At 43.3% G+C, this 21,891-nt stretch overlaps 1 protein-coding gene across 2 annotated transcripts; it reads right to left on the reverse strand.

Annotated features, from left to right (window-relative positions):
• Nucleotides 1-131: 131 nt before the first annotated feature.
• LOC130890585 (glutathione S-transferase A6) lies at nucleotides 132-18,182 on the reverse strand. Of its 2 annotated transcripts, XM_057794662.1 has the most exons (7): nucleotides 18,074-18,182; nucleotides 13,198-13,305; nucleotides 9,022-9,073; nucleotides 7,647-7,779; nucleotides 4,937-5,078; nucleotides 4,085-4,216; nucleotides 132-463 (listed from the first exon to the last, which is right to left on the reverse strand). In XM_057794662.1, the coding sequence occupies exons 2-7, from the start codon at nucleotides 13,282-13,284 to the stop codon at nucleotides 341-343; spliced, it is 669 nt and encodes a 222-aa protein (XP_057650645.1). In that variant the 5' UTR covers nucleotides 13,285-13,305; nucleotides 18,074-18,182; the 3' UTR covers nucleotides 132-340. The 2 variants fall into 2 exon arrangements, with proteins under 2 accessions (XP_057650645.1, XP_057650646.1); XM_057794663.1 differs by lacking the exon at nucleotides 13,198-13,305 and having other exon boundaries at nucleotides 18,074-18,141.
• Between the last annotated feature and the right edge of the window lie 3,709 nt (nucleotides 18,183-21,891).

A 21,891-nucleotide genomic window follows, 5' to 3' on the forward strand; every position in this document is an offset into this window, starting at 1 on the left:
TCGTCACTCCGGGTACTCTAGAATTACAGCTATGACTCTGTAATCCTAAGAACATCAGGTGACATTTCTAAACTTGACTCTTTGATAAATGATATGAAAGATGCCGGAACTATAAAACAAGTCACATAATCTTCATTTTTGTATTAATTTTTTTTTATTACAGGAAAGAGTTAAGTCAGGAAATTAGAACACCAATCCCACAGCCTACCCTAAGTAAAAGATTTTTCTTTAAACTGTGTCCTGGAGCCCACTGTTTCACTAATATGCATACGTGAGAGAGCTCATTGTCTCAGTCTTCAGGATGGGCACGTAGGTGTAGAGCAGGGTCCATGTTACTTCATTAAAACTTGAAAATCTTCCTTGTTTTTAGAATGCTTTTCTCATCAACAGGAGGCTGCCTCTGGCTGCCAGGCTGCAGAAACTTCTTTATGGTGGGCATGTCACTGATTCGGGTTTTCAGAGCCTGCAGAGAAATAAATAAATATATAAACCATAGCCTTATGGAGAAGCCCAAAGACAAAGGCAGCCTGTAGCACAGCCTAGGGAATCTGAGTTCCTCCACCAGCTTGAGTGTGGCAGCTACAGATAGGCAAGGACAAGGGAAATAAGACAAAGAGTCAGAACACTTTACATGAAGCCTACTAGCACTTTGTATGGTTTGTTAAGGCTTTACTGAGTTCCGACACCCTTACAGTCTTCCTTACACCCTACCCTGTAGTTCATGACTCTGGAAAAATTCAAGGAAGAAAACCAGTCTGTCATATATCGACTCAGGGAAAGCTGAGCTGGAACCAAGGACAGGAAATATTGAATAAATATTAACAAATAAAATAAATAGCTTACTGTGTCATCTGATATGGTCATCTTACAACAGAAATTGAAGAAAGTAAGCAAATACTTGGGGACTCATAATACACCCTTGGATGAAGAGTGTCATAAAAGATAACAGGGAGGAGCCAGGCAGTGATGGCGCACGCCTTTAATCCCAGCACTCAGGATGTAGTGGTAGGCAGATCTCTGTGAGTTCGAGGCCAGCCTGGTCTGCAAAAACTAGTTCCAAGACAGGCTGCAAAGCTTCAGAGAAACCCTGTCTGAAAAAACAGCAGCAACAACAAAAATAAACCCAAATCAACAGCATTAAAGATGAAAACATGTGTAGTATAATGGATTAGAATGAAATTACAATGATCATTAAGAACATTTTGAAAAGATATTCCATAGACGAATAACTAGACAAATAACTAGAATCTGCCAAAATCAAATCAAAGAATGTAAGCCACTTAAACAATCTTCAAAAAACGAAGGTAATTTAGAATCTCCCAACCAAGCAATCCCAGGACCGCATGAATACCACTGCTGAATCCTACCAAACCTTTAAGGATGACCTAACACTAATGCTTCACAGAATGATCGAAATAGAAGGTAAGAGACATTACAACACGGATCCTATCAGTTCGGTCAGTGTTACACTCCTGTCGTAGGCACTCCTCTGCTGCTGGGATAAAACACCATGATCAAAACAGCTCATAGGGGAAAGAGTTTATTTTGGCTTGTGATTCCAGATCCATTGGAGTCTATCATGGAGGGAGGCACGCATCAGGCAGTAGGCATGGTGACTGAAGCAGGGCGCTGAGAGCTCACATCTTCAACCCCAAGAATGAAGAGGGAGAGCAAACTGGATGTGGGATGGGATTATAAATGCCCAAAGAGCACTCCCCAGCGACATACTTCCTCCATCAAGGCCACACCGCTTATACTTCCCCAAATAGTCTCACCAACTGAGAACCGATTTTTCAGATATCTGAGGGGGATATTTTCATTTAGAGTGCTATACCCATCTCAAAACAAGATTAAGGACAACACCAAAAACCAAACAAGCAAATGAATGAAGAAACTGCCCACTACTTCTACAGTACAATTTCTCAATAGACACAGACATAGAAATTGTCAATAAATGTTAATGGCAGCTACAACAAAGCATTTGGTGTGATCCATTTTGTTGGTACAGCCCACCACGAAGCCAGATGGCAGGAACTACATTGGCTATGAGTCTGTGAATGGGTGCATGGGAGGTGTCTGTAAAATGCACGAGCATCTGAAAGAGATGAATCTCACAGTCCCTCCACACATGTATCAGTCATTTGTTTGATTTTATTGATGGTCTGGCAGATGGGCTGTCTCGTCTACTGAGCCAATGGAAAGACATAGCAGCTTCATAACCAAGACTGGATCAAAGGGAGTATCTGTGTCCCTCTGTTGGCAGACCCAACAGGCTGGGAAGTAATTGAGCTGGAAGAGTTAAGCGGTGCACTGGGGATTGGAACAGCTGTATACAGCCTGCTGCTGTGAATATTTTGTAAGATAGCCTATTTCTATTTCTAACTAAGCTAGCTAAGATCAGATGTATGACATGAAATGTGAGTGGTCTTTTCGATCTGAAACCACCATTGTCCATTTGCTGACCCTCCCTCCCTCCCTTTCTCCCTCCCCCCCTCTCTCCCTCCCTCCCTCCTCCCCTCCCTCCCTTTCTCCCTCTCTCCCTCCCTCTCTCCCTTCTTTTATATGTAAAGATTTTTATAATTTAAATAGAAATTGTTCTTTGCCATTCAAGGTTCCACTCCTTGAAACTGTTCGCATCTACTTCATGGCATTCGAGCTCACTAGCTCTTTTTGGGCAGTATGGGAGTAAAGGTGACGACAGGTTTGTCATGTCCTCTAGGGAAGTCTTAGTGAAACACAGAAATATTCTGGAGCTGTATTTTTTCAAATGTCAAATCCAAATCTAATTTAAGAACACATTAAGATCATACACTCTCTTTCTTTCTGGAGATGCAAAGTCGGTTCAATATATACAAATCGATAAATAAATACTACACCATGGGACAGTTACAGTGGAATTTTGTTCACTCTTAACAGATGAAATTATGACATTTGAAGGAGAATGAATGGAACTGGAGATTGCTGTGTTAGGCAAAACAAACTAGACTGAAGAGAACAAAAGAACATGTCTCACTCATATGCAGAAACTAGATTTAAATACATGGATGTCAATGTGTTTTATATGCGTGACATGAATGTAGAAAATGTATTGTGTGGGGGGGTTTAAAAGAAGAAAAAGAGCTGGGCATTGTGACTCATGCCTTTAATCCCAGCATTTGGGAGGCAGTGACAGAACAGTTACACAGAGAAATGCTGTCTCAAAAAACACACACACACAAAAAAAAAAAAAAAGAAAAAAGAAAGAAGGAGGAAGAGGAACGTCACATCTATTTGGCTGAGCAATGATGGCATATGCCTTTAATCCCAGCACTTGGGAGGTAGAGGCAGGCCCATCTCAGTAGGTTTGAGGCCATCCTGGTCTACCAGGTGAGTTCCAGGACAGCCAGGAGTGTACCTTGTCCCAAAAGTCCAAAAAAGGAAAAAAATAAAACAAAATCCCTAAAACTAAAAATGAATGAATGAATGAATGAGTAAATAAATAAATAAATAAAGTAGAGGATAAATGAGAGTAGTGGAATATATTAAGGAACGCAAAAGTGGAATTATTTCAGGTGGTAAGGGGTCTAGTCAGAGGCAGGAGAGGGGATGCAACAGTCCTAATGGAACCCATTTCTTTGAAAAGAAAAAAGGAATATAAACATTACATCAATCAAGTGTCAATAATAACCAAACTTTTACACTAAGATAAAGACAGTTTTGATGTGCATGTGTGTGTGTGCACATGTGTGGGTGTCTATACCAGAGGGAAATTGATATTTGACGAGGGGTGAAAGCTGAGATCAGACGGAGAGAGACCAGCTCTGATGAACTCTGCAAAGACAAAGTCCCATCTAGGATGTTGAACATGAAGAGACCAAGAAAAAACATGTCAATGGGATAAGAGGGTAGATGGGGCAGAGTTACTGAGTTTTCTGGGATAGCATCCAATTGGTTTTCTTACAGAACAAGATTTTCTGAAAGCCTTAGAACAATGCCTGTAAGTTCATTTTTGAGTCCAAGGGATAAGTGTGCAGGTTAGAGATCACATGCTACCTGTCTGAGCCTAAACATCAGATCCCTGGCGGGGAAGTATAAGACAGCTCACCTGAAGCAGGGGGAAGTTGGCAATAATGTTGGGATCCAGCTCTTCCATGTTGTAGATCATTTCAACCAGGTGAATATCAGCCTTGCTTAGCTTGTTGCCAACGAGGTAGTCCTGTCCGTGGCTCTTTAACACCTGGAGAATTCAAGAGAAGACATCCTGAACTCACAGAGCCAGAATGGGGCCCCCTGCTTCCTCCTGTTGAGACCCTAACTCTAAGCATCGTTCTGTTAGTAGACTGGGGCTCTGGGGGTTCAAATTAGTAAGTAAGCAGGAGACCCTGAAGAATGGCACCAACTCCCTTATAAAAGGATGCGGAGGGTTCCTTAACCCATTGGCTCGGTGAGGACGCTTCTAGAGGTTGGCTCCACATGAAACAGGAATCAGACTTTCATCTGCAACTCCATCTGCCAGCACTTTGATCTCCTTTCCAGTCTCCAGAATAGTTAAAACATAACAACGGTTGCACAACTCACACAGTGTATGACTTTTTCGGTGTGGCAATAGCTAGACCACACTCTAGTACAAGTTTTGGGGTCACATATCAGATATTTATAGTACAATTCATAACAGTAGCAAAATAAGAGTAGCAACAGAAATAATTCTTTGGTTGGGGGTCACCACAACATCAAGAACTGTATTAAAGGGTTCACGCCTTAGGAAGGTTGAGAACCACTGCTCTAAACTCTTTTTATAGAGCCCTGAAAATCTTTTGTAATGTCATTCCTCTGAAGCATGCTGTTCAACAGCCTAGCCTGAGTTCTCCTGTCTCAGCCCGCTGAGTGCTGGGCTTACAGGTATAAGGTATCACGTCCCCACCAGTACTATTGATCTTGAAGTACAGCTTCTGCAAACCTTTTCAAAGGCAGGAAAGTAACGGTTTGTTGCTTTCTCTTTCATTAGGGCAATATTTGCTTCTTTGACCCCAGGTGGGTCAAATGGGTAGAGAATAAACATCTCATTCAAGTCTGCTAAACCTTCCGAATACATGTCAATCCTGAAAGACAAGAACAACACAACTGTCCACCACGTCCTGCCTGACATTTTTCAGTTTGAAAACGTTAGAGAACAGAGCATCGGTAGATACCACCCCCACCTCCTGCCCCTTCCTCTAAGGCTGTGTCAGACATTAGCTACGACTTTACTTGCAGGTTTAGTTTCTTAAAGAAATCTGTAAGGAACACACGTGCCTAAAACCTTTGTTGTACATGTGGCCAAGTATACCTAGGAGCTTTGGGGACTTCTCCAGAGTCACTATGAGGAGAGAAGTTGGTAGGACTCATGCATCTACCAACGATACTACAAATGGAGTCCCTCATCTGCTTTGGCTTATTCTGTGAACAGGGTGTGGGTATCAGCAGTAAAACCTGAGAGCTCGCCAATCCCTGGGAGAACTCAGGTGCTCCTTGGTTCCTTTCCTGTCACACAGTCTGCATTCTTTTAATGCTACAAGTTCTCTCAGTCACTTTATAGTTTCAAGCTTTGCATATATGTCTTTTATTCTTTTGGGGCTATTTTCTGTAACGCATAATATCTAGGCCAAGTGTGGCATATATCGGTCTAATTTCACCCGCGTGCATGTAGATAGCCATGACTCTAGAGTAGGTGCTTGCATCTGTTGCAAAGCAGTCGAGTAGATACACACTCATATGCACCTGGGATCTCGCTTCCATTCTACAGTCCTCCACTCTACCAACTGAGCTATCGAAGGAGATTCGCTTCCGTTCTATTGCACTGCGTCTGGTCTCATACCAGTCCCATAATAGCTTGGAGGCCACTGCTGTGTGGCACATTTTGAAGTCAGTACTGTGATACCTCCAGTTTTGCTCTTCCGGGGGTTCTTCACATAGCGTATCTTTTAGTTGGGAAGTTTAATTCATTCACCTTCCCAGTTGGGACCAAGATGCAGACACGCACTCATAGTTCTGTTCCGTTTTCCTAGTTGTGCAGCCTGCTCGTGCATTTCCTTTTGTGTTCAGCTGTGTCCTGACGGTTTTCTAGGGAGGCTGGAACTGACTCCCTCCTTTCTCCTTTGTGGCTCTGCTCTACCTTGACCATTGGCACTCACCTCGGCTTTCCTGATGGAAGTGATTGACACTATCCTTGGGATCCCTGTAAGCATGCACAGTGGGACCAAGCCTCTGGTGATGAATTTTCTTGGTCTAGTAACTTCTCTCACAGGTTTCTGACACACCTTTGTCTCCATGCCCTTTCACTTCTGACAGGCTGGGCTGTAATAGACCTCAGAGATCTGATCTGTTGAACTTATCTGGAATCTTTTCATACCAACATTTTATACCAGATTTTATTTCTTTAAAAAAATTGTGTGTGTGTGTGTGCCCTCATTGATGTGGGATTCCCCTCTGTATGCTGTTAATATGCTTTATTATTATTAGTTAATAAAGAAGCTGCTTTGGCCTGTGGCAGGACAGAATAGAGCTGGGCAAGAAAACTAAACTGAATGCTGGGAGAAAGCAGGCATAGTCAGGGTGACAGATGCCCTGGAACTATACTGGTAAACCAAGAACCTCTTGGTAAAATACAAAATAACAGAAATGGGTTAATTTAAGATGTGAGTTGGTTAATAAGAAGTCCAAGCTAATAGGCTAAGTAGTGTTATAGTTTCTGTGTGATTATTTCAGGACCAGGCAGCCAGGAATGAACAAGCAGCTTCTGCCTACTCCTCATCAATATATGTGCATATGGAGGTCAGAGGTAAATGCTAGGTATATTTCTATTGCCTTCCACCTTTAATGAGTTATGCTCTCATAAACTTGGAGCTCAAATATTTCTGCTAGACTGATTGTAAGCACCTGGGATTTACTGGTTTCTGCCGCTCAGCCCTGGAATGACAGATGCATACTGTTGCATACGGCCTTTATATGGGTGCTGGATATGGCACATTTAATGTACATGCTTGGACAGGAGGTGCTTTACTGACTGAGCTATGTCCCCGGCCACCACAGCTGACTGGATGTTAATGAAACAGTTCTAGCACAACTGGGACGCAATCTGCCAGGATTGGTGGCACTGACTCAATCTAGTTGCTATAGTTCTACATGACATGAGTGAAGGGACTCCAGAATCTTGGGCACCCTGATTCTATTAACCCTTGAAGACTGGGCTAGTCTATATAATTAGCTAGTAGCTTAGTTCCCTGGTCCTGACCATGAGCCTTCCTGGACACTGAAAGTCTGCAGATAAAATCTTTCCAGCGCCACTCCATCTCTAGACATCGTGTTATGAGCATCCAGCTTCTGAAAAGCCCGAGCTCCTGGAGAAATGGTTTCACTGTTCTCCCGAATTCAAAGCTGATGAGAGTTCTCAAGCCTTTATCCCTATGTTGTGTCTCAGAACATCCTTGGCTATCATTACGGTCTCCTGGATCCACCATAATGTTACTCATCCCTCATCTCCCTAGGACTCCATTGTACTTCAACCCAGTATAAATACCAAGGCAAGCCTACTGGCGGCCATGACCCCCTGCCATTGATTTGATCATTCAATGAAGGTCTTAAGTCCTTTTCATGATATCCGTTGGTATCGAAATAGAAATATACTGTACATAGCTCTCTCCTTCATGTCCTTCCCATAGAGGTTGTATTTGCTGGAAAAGTAGTTAAGAATGGCTCTGGTCTGCACCAGCTTCATCCCATCCACCTCCACCATGGGCACTTGTTGGAACATCAAAACTCCATCTTTTGAGAAAAGAAAACACAAAGAGAGAGTTAAGAAAAAAATCTGTGGGTTCAGGAGAGATGGGTCAGCAGTTAAGAGCATTGGCTTCTCTTCCAGAGGTCCTGAGTTCAATTCCCAGCAATCACATGGTGGCTCACAACCACCTGTAATCAGATCTTGTGCCCTCTTCTGGCCTGCAGGCATACATGCAGGCAGAACACAGTAGACATAATAAATAAATAAATAAATAAATAAACAAATAAATAAAGCAAGCAAGCTTTAGAAAATATCCAGATTTTTAGCTTGGTGCTTTTAATCCCAGCACTCAGGAGGCAGAGGCAGGCAGATCTCTGTAAATTCAAGGCCGACCTGGTCTACAAGAGCTAGTGCCAGGCCAGCTAGGACTAATACACAGAGAAACCCTGTATCAAAAAACCAAAAAAAAAAAAAAAAAAAAAAAAAATCTGTGTGTTATACATAAGCTTTCAGAATCAAAAGTTAAAAAACACAAAAGGAAAAGCATCTCATAGTTCTCCTACTCCCCCAACCCCTGTTCAGTAACTTGCCCATTCATTTCTCCCTTTGTTACCCATCCAGACATATGCTAAGGAACTTCTGTTTCTTTATATTGACTTCTGCTCATGGCTACTTTTAGGAAAGTGGGACAGAATGCAATAAGGTGATCAACTGATAGCAAGGTTGGTCCAGAGAACAATTTCTAGGTAGGGTTCTTGTGTGTTTTTCCAATCATAGCGCCAGGCAGTGGGTCCCAGGAAGCCACAAGTCCCCGGCCCCATGACTGCTACCCATTCCTGTTTCTTTACCTTCTCACACTCTAATCTGAGAGTCCAGTACTTCAGAACCTTTCACTATACAGCCTTAAGGACTAGCAGGGAGTCAACTAATCAAGCCACCAGACTGAAGAACTCAAGGGGAGTGCTATGCTTGTTTCTTTGCTCTTCCCTTAGGCAGCAAGCCAGCAGCGTGGAACCCCGAGCTCTCTATGGCTCAAGAAAACTGGAGAAGAGGGGGGAAAGTCAGGGCAAGGCACTGGGGATGTTTCATTAGCAAATACTCAGAGGCCTTGCCCTTTTTACCATTAAGTAAATCTCAAATCCGCCCTAAGAACACTTCTCCTTCATATTTTTCCTACTCTCTCCCCTCTGGCATCCCTGGGAACCTTATAAACACACCCACATGATCTGGAGTCTAACACATCTGTAAGACATCCCTGTCCGGGGTCTTCAGGATCTTGGACTTACCACTTCTTAACTTCTCCAAGTCTTCATTGGTGTGTATAAATTTCTCTTCATACTAGAAAGCAAAAAGAGGAAGGGGTTGTAAGTTTTTCTTTAGTTTTGTAGGCTTCTTAACTTGCATGCATTCTCAACACTTTGGGGGATGGAAGTATGTGCAAAAGTCTCCTTATAACTGTTTGGAATGCTCGACTGATCTGTCAAGAGAGCACAACTCACAGCGAGTAGCTGCTCATCCTAAAGGTCATTTCGCTTCCACCCTGCTCCCCACCAAGAACGATGGCAACTTCACAATCTGGGAGGGAGTTCACACTAAGGAAAAGACGGCACAGGTCTTCCCATGGCGAAGTTGTAAGATCACTGGAGTCTGCATCTTCAGGTGAGATCATTGGGTCTGCAGCACAGGATGTGGCATGGACCAATAGTCCCTATCCTAGTTAGCTTTAGCTGTCGAGCTGACACAGCCCAGAGTTACCTGAGGGAATCTCAACTGAGGGTTCTCCTTGATCAGACTGGTTCATGGACATGTCTGTAAGGTATTTTCTTCATTGCTAATTGATTAAGGCAGCCCACAGTGGGTGGTGCTATTCCTAGGCAGCACGTTTTGAACTACAAAAGGAAGCTAGTTAAACAAGCCAGTGTAGCAATCCTCCCGGGGGTTTGCCTGAGTTCCTGCCTCAGCTTCCTTCAAATGATTGGGTTTGACAGGTAAGCCAAATAAACCTTTTCACCCAAAGTCAGGGCTTTATTTTTAAGTTAAAAAAGCTATGTATATAGGTGTTTTGGTTGAATATATATCTATGTATTACTTGCATGTCTGTATTTTCAAAGACCAGAAGAGGGCACCAGATCCTCTAGAACTGGAGATGCAGATACAGTATTAGGAATCAAACCTGGATCCTCTGGAAGAGCAGCAAATGCTCTTAACCACTGGGCCACCTCTTCAGCACCTAGTCAGTGCATTATCATGGCAACAGAAAACAAACCAGGACAGTCTCTATAAGACCTAGTTTATAATTTACATGATTTGATCCTTATGGCTCGTGAGGTTGAGGAATAGAACAAGTACCTACACATTATCCTCCAGCCTGTACCTCTGCATTCATAACATGTGTATACACACACATGAAAACACATAAACAAAATAAAAAATGTGAAAAAAACATGGTTCTGATGATGGCACAGCTTCATTATAACACTACATTTTTTTGTGTGTTTTTCTGACCTTGAAGTCACTGTTAAATCTCACTCTCAGTACAGTTATATGACCTATAATTTATTTTGTTATGGGACATAATTCATGAAGCCATTCAAACCACTTAGAAATATTCAGGTGTGTGTGTACTCTAGACAGATGATGTACCTGCCTTGCTATTTCCTCACGCTATGTTTTCATTTTCTTATTTCTTTTTTTTTTTTTTGCTTACAATTTTATTTATTAGTATTGCTTGTGTGCATGATATGTGTGTACTCACACACATATCACAGTGTGTGTGTGTGTGTGTGTGTGTATAGATCAAAGGACAGCTATGGTGTTGGTTAAAGCAACTGAATATTGGTGACTCTGCTCTTTATCTGCCTCTAGAAATTAAAGCTCATCCTGAGAACAATCACTTTAGTATGAAAGGCCGCCATGACAGGCTGTCAGAGAGAGATCCCATGCTCTGAGGAGTAGCCAGTATTTGCTACAAATGCAATCAGTTTGGCCAGACATGGGTGGCACATGCCTACGCAATGGCTCCATTTGGGAATTGAGGCAGGGGCATGATAAGTTCATGGCCAGCCTTGGTAAACTGCAAACTGTATAAAAACCCCCAGTTAGGGAATTAATGAGATGGCTCAGTGGTTTAGCGCTCTTCCAGATGATCCAGGTTCAATTTATAGCACCCATATGATGGTTCACAACTGTCTGTAACTCTAGTTCTGGGGATCTGGTGCCTTCTTCTAGCCTTCAAGAGCATCAGTCATGCTTGTGGTTCAGACATATATCCACACAAATAAAACCTCAAATGCCTTTATACCTTTTATACTTATATCATACATCAAATATTATTATATTTGAATTAGTAGAATCTTTCAAAAGTAGAGTCATTAGAAACAATTATAAGTATTTCTGCATTTTGATGTTCATATGATTCATGATGTAGGCTATAACTCATAAATAGCTGTGCGGTTTGAGCACAATCATTTAAGATCTCACAGCATTTGTTCCTGAGTGGCTGGGGCCATAAGCACCTGCCACTACACCCAGCTGAGCTGAGAGTTTTCAGAATACACAATATAGGGCTTGCCCCACATCACATGTAATTCTGGCTGCAGAGGCTGTGATGATTTATTTTAATTCTAAGTAGTGGTAGACAGGAATATTTTCATCGCTGACCTTTTGGTGGAATGCTTAACTGTGGATAGACACTGTCACACTGCGTTAGGTGATAGAGACAATGAGGTGCTGAATGTCACCAATTAGCCAAGCCTTCACTCAGAAAACACATAGGGGACATAGAAGATGAGCAGTCATTGGGAGGGGTCACCAAGTTTGGATGAGTTGGTGAGTTTGATGGTTATGGTGGATGGGCCTGTCATGATCAGCCTTTAGACACAGAAGACCCAGAAGGTCTGAGCAAGGGTCCAAGCCTGAGCTCAGCTGGGGTAGACAAGAGGAGGTCTTGATACTGAGTTCATGGCTTCTACTTCACCCTTCTGACTAGAACTCATTCCTGCAGAGGCTGAACCGTAAGGCAGACATCTAAGTGGTGGGAAAGCAGATTCCTCATGGAAAGAACACAGGGTGGACAGGCACTCCATCTATACCTGTGGAGTACTTTCTCTGGAACCAGAAAGGATCAAGCTGAAGTCCCAGGCATGCTAGGAGCAAGGGTGAAGTGCAATCTTCGGGGTCAGGGAAACACGGCTCCAGGAAGAAGCAATAGACTGCTTCATCCTGCTTCTTCAGGGTGGGCGAACATGTATTTATATATAGACACTTTCTTTTCTTTTCTTTTCTTTCTTTTTTTTTTTTTTGAGACAGAGTTCTCTCAAAATACACAATCCAAACATCAGATACAATGTATTTTGTCTCTACTTCAATGTGTTCTCTACAGTGCAAGAACTCTTTCAGTTCAAGAACTCTTTCAGAGGACAAACCTCCCTCAAAGACATGATCACATCAGAAACAATAATAACTCAAATATTCAATATTCATAATTCTAATTCTCATATAAATGCAATGAACTACTTCTTGTTTGTTGGGGAATATTATTTTAAGCTGCGTGACTTCTGTTTGTGCTGCATTTGTCTAACTCTGTGAAGCTGTGATTCGTTGCCTGTCTAAAACACCTGATGGTCCTAATAAGGAGCTGAACGGCCAACAGGGAGGCAGGAGCAAGGATAGGTTGGGCTGGCAGGCAGAGCGGATAAAGAGAAGGAGAAACGAGGAAGGGAGGGAGCAAGGAAGAAGAAAAGAAGGAGAGGAGGACATCAGGGGCCAGCCACCCAGCCAGAAATGGTATAGGAAGGAAAGAAAGGGTATACAGGAACAGAGAAAGATAAAAGTCCCGAGGCTAAAAATAGATGACGTAATTTAAGAAAATATCAAAAGAAACAAGCCACGCTGAGGTCAGGCATTCATAACTAAGAATAAGCCTCTGTGTGTGATTTATTTGGGAGATGCTTGGAGGCCCCCCAAACGTCTAGAGTCCAAAAGAGTAAAATACCAGCAACAAACACTTGTTTATTTTTTATTTTTATTTTATTTTAAACGTTATTAGACAAAAAATATATAAATAAAAGAAAATCACATGCCTGTCCAGTTAGAATTTTCTTTCCCACTCTGTCTCCATGCAAACGTGGTGTACATGTTTTAACTAAGGCCTTAGAGTTGCTGATTGTGCTGTGTGAAGAAAACAGTTTCAAGGTTTGTAATGTCATATCTGTTCATGTGTGTCTTTAAAACTGATAATCCTAATTTAAGGTATGAGTACGTGTTTATTCCATAGGGTCACACTCGATAGCATGGCCTACACTGAACTTGCAATCCTCCTGCCTAGACTGCTGGGGTTAAAGGTATGCCTTAACCTCAGGGCACAGTTCTTAGGGGTCGTGCAACAGGAAACACCTCCCGACTGATGTGAGGAAAACATCAACACAGTCAGTTTTAGTTCCGTCTGAGGATGCAAACCTTACCTCTACTCCAGCTGCAGCCAAGAGCCACCGGACAGACTCCATTCTACCCCGGGCCTCATCATAATGGAATAGGGGCTTTCCCACCATGGTAGTAGCTCCTCGGAGTCACTAAGTATGGATGAATGAATGAATGAATGAATGAATGAACGAATGAGTGAATGTACAGAAGCTAGATGCACCTTAGAATTATGGTTAATAATAAAACAGTACAGTAAAACTGTACTGTTGAAGAAGAAAAATTAGGACAGAAGAACTATCTATCGGTTCTCCTCAAGGCTTCTAGGAATCCCAGTCAGACTTTTGATCCAAATTCTCACCCTCCAAGGACCACCACCTTGAAATTGCACCAAACTACTCCCAAGCCCTCTTTTGGAGGTTGTAAAACAGAGCAGCCACAAGCCAACAGCAGAGGAGCCTGGGATCTGGCAAGCCTTGAAACCTGGAGACATCACTGACAAAGGGAAGGGACTAGAACAAGGTCCCTCCCTAGCCCTTTGGCTTCTGTGTAGCTTTGTTCAGAAGGTCTAGCTCAGCTTCACTCTGGCTGGAACCAAAGGCTAATTCTTCCCACTGCAGAAGGGGATTCTTTTTCTACCGCAGCTAGATTTCCCACGTCTACACTGAGTTTTACTTTACAACCTAGGAGAAGAGCAGTCCCTACAGTACTTTTATATTGAAAGGATCATGACTGGTTTGTATAGTGTCTGGTGAGGAACGGGCAGCTCGTCATTTCCATCCTCATTCAATTACTAGAAGAGACACTGGCATCTCTACAGATAAAATGATGTGGAAAACCTGACATACAAACACACCTCATTTGATACTACATTTGGAATTTCCCTGTACACATAGTTTGCAAGCTCCACGTCATTATTTATTAGTGAATTGGAAATTACACGATAGGTTCTAAGTAGCATTCACGTTTTAAAATCATAGGAAATCTCAAGAGTGTGTCTTGTACGTGAAAAGTAAGCAATCTGGGTTCCATTCATGTTGCACAAGGCACCTATGGCTGGGGGTTTGATGAAAGAAGCACCCCTCACTGATATTAGCTGTAGGGGTTCACACAGCTTGTTCTTTCCCAAAGTGCCCCCATACGACTGACTTCCTGGGCCAAGGAGGTAATCTTTGTTTTAGGAGTCTATGCCAATCACTGCAGGATATTAACTAAACAACCACCAGTATTATATTGTAGTCTCTTGAACACTCTTTATGACAGCCAAAAATGTCTACAGCCTTTGTCCACTGTTCTCTTGGTGCAGAGACTCCCAGTCACTTCCCTTCAGGCCGATAACCACGGCTCTGTTCTGAGCTGCCCAAGAGAAAGATCGGCATACAGAAAGGAGTCAGAAAGCACCTCAGACAAAGACCAGGCCAGATGGGCAGCAGGCTCAGGCAAACTGTGTGCAAGATGCAAATATAAAAAGCAAGGTCAGTAGCGGACTCAGGCAAGCGTGAATGAGGTGCACACTCGAAAGCAAACCACATTTGCAGATTGTTGGGTTGTTCCGTCTTACACACACACACACTCACACAACTCTAGTTTACATGCAATCTATTAGTCTCTTTTAAAAGCCCAAAACCCTTTTCCTTATACAACCCCATGGGGCATTTCTTATATATCAAGCAATGATGATGGACAGAGAGTGACGTGCCCACTTGATCCCATTTCTGCAATAAAGAGGTTTAAATCTACTCCTGACTACGGACTTGTGTCCATGTGAGAAAACAGAATGTGCCCGGAAGTGGCTGTAGTTTTCCATTCAGAAGTCATCATTGATGTAGCTTGTCAGAGATGGGTGACATCTGCCAGCATGAAAATAAAGCCCCAGCCTTTTGGAGAGGGGGGAAGGACTCTGCCTGCGAGGTCAGCATCATCTGACACTTTTCTTACCTCTCAGAGGTCAGGCTTCTTATCCTTGGATTACTGTTGCCCCTCGCCAGTGTCTAACAAACCTCCTTGAAAAGTTTGAGAGCTGGGTTTACAGTTGAGAGTTCTTGCAGAAGATCAGAAAATGGTTCCCATATTAGGTGGCCCACAACTGCTTATAACTGCAGTTCCCTGGGATCCAGTAAACCTCTTCTGACATCCATGGGTGCCTGCACTCACACCTGAGTATTTCCACACACACACACACACACACACACACACACACACACACACACACACACAGTTATCAGCATCCTGTGCCCTCCAGAGGCACCAGAGGTTATTTGAATTCTGGTTTACCCTGTGCAACTCCAAATTACTGTGATTTTTCCCCACAAGGTCTGTCTGAGAGTCTGTGATTTTCCAACGTAAGACATAAGTCACATTCTTTCTTCTATTGGCCCTGACTTCAAGGCAATACCGACTCTGCTTGGTGCCTTACATACCAGGTCAAATGTAACCATTCTCTCCTTTAGCTACTTTCCCCTCGTAACTCCCTATGTACTGAGCTGCAAGGACCCGGACAAGCTCTAGTTTTGAAGCTGAAGGGTCTAGACCCTCACCCAGCCCCTGCTTTGACAGCCCCCCTGGTTTTGGCAGACCAACTGCAGCAAGGACCTAGCAAGATGTAAGCCCCTAACTCAGCAGGATGTGCTGAGCCCCCAAACTGGCCTGACCCTGACCTAATTACTGGGAAGAAACTGACAAGTACCCTCCAAGTGGTAAGGAACCAATCAGAAGTAAGCTGGCAGGCTTTGGGCATGCTTTACTGACAATGGTGGAATGCAGTAAACCCGCCTCCCCAGCCCAGCACGAGCCCCCACCATGGCCTCCAGTAGCAACTTTCCCACAGTTCCTCTTTGGACTCTCAATATTGAAGGAGCAGGAAGAGGAAGGAGGAGGAAGGCATAGTAACAGAAAGACAACGCAGGGAAGTTGATGAGCAGATGGAGGAGGACTGGAAAGGTGGATGGGGGAAGAGGAAGAGAAAAGTAAAGGCCCCTGAGAGGGCTTAGTTGGTACAACTGCTTGGCATGCAAGCCAGAACACCAGCGTTCTGCCTTCGGATCCTATGGTGGAAGGACAGAACAAACTACCCAAAGACGTCCTCTGCGTACATATGGGTGGTGGCTCATGCGTGCTTACACTTACACACATTGTAGGCAAACATACACAAATAAAGCATAAGGGTACCACTACAAAGTTCTGACAGCTCCAACGATGTGATCTAATAGCATAAGAAACAAAGGCTGCATCGTACTAAGTGAAGTAACTGACTACACCTAGGCAACCAATCAGCCAATAGACTACAGCATAGCTAGTTAGCTAATAATCAAGTGTTTGACTTTGATTTCATTATTTTTTTTAAGAGAAGAGACAGTTTCTACTTTGTTCTCACTTGAATATTGGCATTTCCTGTGAAATCCACATGAAGTCCATGTTTCGATTCTGCCCTGCAGACACGCACATCAGGCTGGGTGCACACTCCACAGGACTGTTACTCTCAGATGGCAGGTGATAGCCCATTTACTTTTATCAACCCATCACGTTCTCTGCCCTTGTTCTCTAAGTCCCTGGCTGTTGCTTTCCTTTAAAAACTAATAAAGGAGTCCTAGAAAGACAGCTCTGCAGAGCACTTGCAGCTCTTGCAGAGGACCAGCTTCGAACGCCAGCACCCACATAATGAGACAGGGGTTCCCCAAAACACCTCCAGCTTGGAGGGATCTAACGCCTTCTTCTGGGCTCCCGCCCACAGTCACAGGCACCCTCACACAGAAATAAATACAATAAACCCTTTAAAGACGAATCTAAAATGCACATGCAGAGGGCAGCGATTACTGTGAAATGTTATGTTCTATCCTTTCTCATAATGAGACTAGGAGACATAGATTAAGGTTAGGGTTTAGAGAAAATGGCTACCCAGCTCCCGAATTTGCTAAGCCATTAAGCAAGCAAGGGTCCAAAACTTTGTTATTTAAATTCTCCTAAACCCTAGGAGTTCGAGACTTTGCCAAACCCTGCTCGCAAAAGAAACTGAAAGTATAGAGAAAACCCCACGGTTAGGTGAAAAATTTTCCACGCTTAAAAGCCTTCAAAGCAGGAAAAAAAGAAAAACCAGAGAACCGAGAGTCATGCATCGGAGCATAACACGGAAGAGGCTCTCACGAAGTCACAACTGCTGCGCTGCTTACGACTAAATCAGCTAAGTGTCCTAACGGGGGAGGGGCTCAAGGAGGCCAGGCCACCCACGCCAGGCTTTCTGCTTAAACCCAGTAGATCACTCACTAAACCAAAACAAAAAGATATAAAAGAGGGATAGGAACGTGAGGACGGGAGGCGGGGGGAAGAATGGATGCGTATGACCAGGCCGGGTTACCTACGCATATGAAATTATCAAAGAATAAATTAAACATTTTCTATTTACAAAAAAAAAAAAAAAAAAAAAAAGCTCAAGCGTTACCGCCGGCACTGTCCTCGTCCCTCCCCCTCTGTGAGTAGGAAAAGAAGGGACTGCAGTTCTGGGGAATGAGGGGTAAAAAGCAAGAGGACGAGGCCCATTGCCTCGGGAGACTCAACCCGACGTCTGTAACTTGGTTGCCAGTGTTTTCCAGATTCCTCTGGCAACCTCTCTGTTGCCCAAGTGTAGGAACAAGGCTTCAGTCTACCGTGCCTAGCCAATTCTTGTGAGGGAGTCACAGAAACCTAAGGGCCGGTAATAAGGATAATAAAATTTCTCAGACTATTAGATTCCCATTTCCTCATTTTCTATAATCTTCTTTTTTAACATTTTTGGAAATCTGTTATCTAGGCACGTCCACAAGAAAGCGCTGCATGAGTCTAAAACACTCCTTCCTTTATGAAGGACGTGAAGCTAAAGTGCCTTTCTTAGCAGCTAAAAGGCAGGATATGCAGACCTGTAGGGTAAATGATTCTGTCAGTACTTACCTCACTAGAAAATTCTCTGCTTCCGAAGCAGGAAAGAGACCCAAGTGCTTTTGTTTATAACTTAGTGTGAGCTCTTCTGAGAGAAGGGGGAGGAGTCCCATAAAGAGAAGCCACACCCACAGCGTTCCAGGATGGAGGGAGGGGGGTGGCCCGTGGTCTCTATTTGCAATTAGAAAGAAAAACCGTTAAGTCATTCTAACTCTGCAAAGCAATGGGTTAATATTTTGCTTTTCAAGGTTGACCACTGAATACTATAGATAATCCCAGCTACTTTTACTCTGCCTCTGGGTGGCGACTGGGTTTGGGAACAAAGGCAGATACAAAATTTCCACTCTGAAATTAGCTCTGTAAATCAAGAAGTCACAGACACAAAGAGAGTTTTGTTCCAGGGCCGGATGGATTCTCAAGTGACACTGGCTTGGTTTGGAAACCCATGTAAGCCGCCAGCATTAATGAGAACTGAGAGTTTTGTTAGAAAGGATGTTAACACAGCTGCTTCTCGTTCTTAGGAGAAAGATAAGCAGGAATGGGACAATTCCGGGTGGATGTGTGTTTACTAAGCCTGTACCAGAATCCAGCTCAGAAGGCGACATGGACTATGACAGTTCTGTCAGCTTGTGCAAGTCACTGGTAGTGATTTTTGTGTAGCAATTCACCCCATGTGTTAAAACCTTTAGAAAGTATTTTTGCTTTTCTTTCCATCATCCTGCATTTATTTTCACTTTTATAATATCATTTCAGTAGTTAACATTTCCTACACTTGGAGGAAATCACACTGTTCCAGAAAGATTCATTCCCAAGGATTCACATCCCAGGGAATGGTGAGAGATACAAGGGTTCCTGAGGGCTACAGAACATAAGGCTTTAGGATAAATTGGTGATAGATAGATAGATAGATAGATAGATAGATAGATAGATAGATAGATGATAGATAGATAGATAGATAGATAGATAGATAGATGATAGATAGATAGTGCATAGATAGATAATAGATAGGTAGACAGACAGACAGACAGATAGATGAGTCAGAATGGGGGCTAAAAAAGACGTGTCTGTTGAATAAGTCAGTCCCACAGAGGGATGCTTGGTGGTTTCTATGGTGAAAATATGCTCTCTTTCTGCTAGGTTGGAGGGAGTCCTCAATGAGAAATTATTTGTAATGAAGAAAGTCTTCAGACGTTAAACTCTGGGTATACTGGGATTTGTTCTTGTTGCTCTTTTCTTTCTAGGAGCACACTGTGAAACACTGTCTCACTAAAGAATTCATTTTTTCTTGCTAAGTATTTAATCCAGCTACTTGAGTATGTTAAGCACATATTCTGACCGTTTCTGAATTAGGAGCACACATGTATACCACCCCCCTCAGGTGTGTGTGTGTGTGTGTATGTGTGTGTGTGTGTGTGGTGTCACACATACTTCAGCAGAATAAACCCTTGATAATATTTAAGAGTTTCCTTTATTTAGTTTAAGCGTCTGGGTTTACCATGGTGGGTGGAGGTGGGGTGGTGGAAACTGTGTTTTGTACTTGGTCAGGATTTAAGATGGAAAAAGGTAATTTACCCCCCCACAGACATAAATAAGCCTTTCACTGGAAAAAGGCATGAAGAGGTTTGACCATTGTTATCAGGGGATGCGGAGTCTCATTTTTCTGGGTCGTAGACTCATAGTTAAAAGAATTTTAAAAGCGAGGGTCTGTGCGATTACTTAGCAGGTAAGTGTTCCTGTTGCCAAGACTGATAGCTTGAGTTTGATCTTAGAGACTTAGATTCTAGAAGGAGAGAACTGACTCAGAGGGTCCTCGGACCATCACACATCTGCCTCCCCCTCCCCCACAACAATAAAGAAATGAATACATGAAACAGTGCTTCAAAAGAGACTCAGAAACTGAAGTTTGAGAAAAACAGCAGAACAGGCAATCCAGAGCTCTCAGAAGCTGCAAGAGGAGGGACAGGAAAGAAGTCATGCTTTCAGAGTTAGAGGTCAGGAAGGTAGACTGGCTCAGAACGCAAGTCTACAAATATCTTTGGTGTGAGTTAGGGATATGGCCCTCTCCTCAGAAACAAAGAAAAATGCCAGTGTCAGGGAAAGCAGTCATAGGACTTGGGCCAATATTCAAAAGGAGAGCTAGAAACTGAAAAGACAAAGGTGCCCTGTGAGTTCAGGCGTTGCACTCTGAGCAAAGCTGCCTAATAATGATAGTCAAATGAGCAACAGATGCTCTGTTGGGGGTACCCAGAGGGGCCCAGATGAAAGTCCCTCAGGGACACACAGGACTGTTATGTTTCAGGCTGGGCCCAAAGGGGAACATTGAACCAACCAACATTTGGTCCCACTTTTTAGTTTCCCTGCCAAGTACTGGGCTGACTCCTTGGCTGTGGATGTGTACTTGGATGAATCTGCCAGCTTCTCTGCTCACTTGGGTAGGCTCCAGTGTAGCCGGGCTGATCTGTGGAGGCTCCGTGAAGAGCTGAAGAGATGAGGGGTTTCAAGCATCTCCCTCCTTCCCAGCATTTCTTTCTTTTTCTCCCCTTCCCCTTCAGTCCTCTGCCTCAGTTTCCTCCCTATCCCCCCCCCCTTCTTCTGACTCGGTCCTACTGCTACACCCTCTTCTGCCCTTCCTCCTCTTGGGGAAGATTTGTCTTCCTCAGAGGAAAGAAACAAGGAGAAATATTAATTTGTGTCCAGGTGATCCACTTCATGAGATCAATTTAAAGTAGGGCCAACAAAGAATTTTTCTTTTAAGTAATCAGTGTGTTGTGTAAGCCAGGTATGGTTTTACACGTCTATCAAAGATAAAGTCAAGAGGATCCAATGTTCAAGGTTATTCTCTCTCTATATGAAGGTCCAGATAAGCCTGGGCTACGGGAGACCTGTACAAATTTTCAGATAAGGAATCCGATGACCATAAATAGGTACTTCTTTCAAGAGAGTAAACAAGATGTTTTCTGTTTTTCCTTCCTCCCTCTCTCCCTCCTTCCCTCCCTTCCTTCTTCCTTTTTCTTTGTTTTCACGAGTTTTCTAGCCAGGCCATTGAAAACAGTGCTGCACTTTTTTTGCGTGCTTTGCTGCCCTCTAGCGTCCAACTAAAGTCTCATGCTGGGCTCAGAAACCCTCACCTCCCACAAAGTTACTCTGGTACCTAAAGAAATGCACAATGGCAGGGTGGTGGTGATGCTTGCCTTTAATCCCAGCTACTGCTTTGTTCTGTTCTGATCTTGTTTTGACACAGGGTCTTGCTTATATTGCCCGGGTTGACTCCCATATCACAGTTTAGTCAGGGCTGGAAGTACTAAGATCATCTTGGCTCTGCCTCTGGAGCACTGGGTAGCCAGACACTCACCACTATGAGGATGTATTCCTCCCCCTTCCTTCCCTCCTCTCGTCTTTTTTAAAAAAAGGTATTGGCAGTCGGTGGTCGCTGGGAGGGGAGAGTCATTTCTCTTGCACACGTGGCCACTGGTGGGCTGTCCGTGCTCCAGTGGCTGGCTCTGTACAAGCATGCACACTGATAGGCTAAATGAGAGAAAAAAAGACAGAAAGTGAAGTTGGAGTAAGATGAGTGGGGTCAGGGGGAGTAGGAGTAGGGAAATGGGAAATAGACACAATCAAAACACATCGTGCATGTGTATGAAGTTCTCAAGGAATAAAATGAAAAGGTTAAAAAAGGTCTTTCTTAATGACTAATCCTTATACAAAAGAGTCGATTTCATGAAGATCTCAAAATATTATGTATGTATATAATAAGCAACTTAATTTACGTCTCCACTTACCCTCTCCTGTTGGCCTTCCTTTCTCGTCCTGGTCATCTTTCTTGTTCT

The sequence above is a fragment of the Chionomys nivalis genome, chromosome 19, assembly GCF_950005125.1.
Source record: "Chionomys nivalis chromosome 19, mChiNiv1.1, whole genome shotgun sequence".
NCBI classification, from domain to species: domain Eukaryota; kingdom Metazoa; phylum Chordata; class Mammalia; order Rodentia; family Cricetidae; genus Chionomys; species Chionomys nivalis.

Coding starts and splice junctions, on each gene's coding strand:
- LOC130890585 (XM_057794662.1), bottom strand. CDS start 13,284: ATGGTGGGAAAGCCCCTATTCCATTATGATGAGGCCCGGGGTAGAATG. Junction 7,780..9,021: donor CTTGGAGAAGTTAAGAAGTG/GTAAGTCCAAGA, acceptor TTTTCTCAAAAG/ATGGAGTTTTGATGTTCCAA. Junction 464..4,084: donor CCAACTTCCCCCTGCTTCAG/GTGAGCTGTCTT, acceptor ATTTCTCTGCAG/GCTCTGAAAACCCGAATCAG.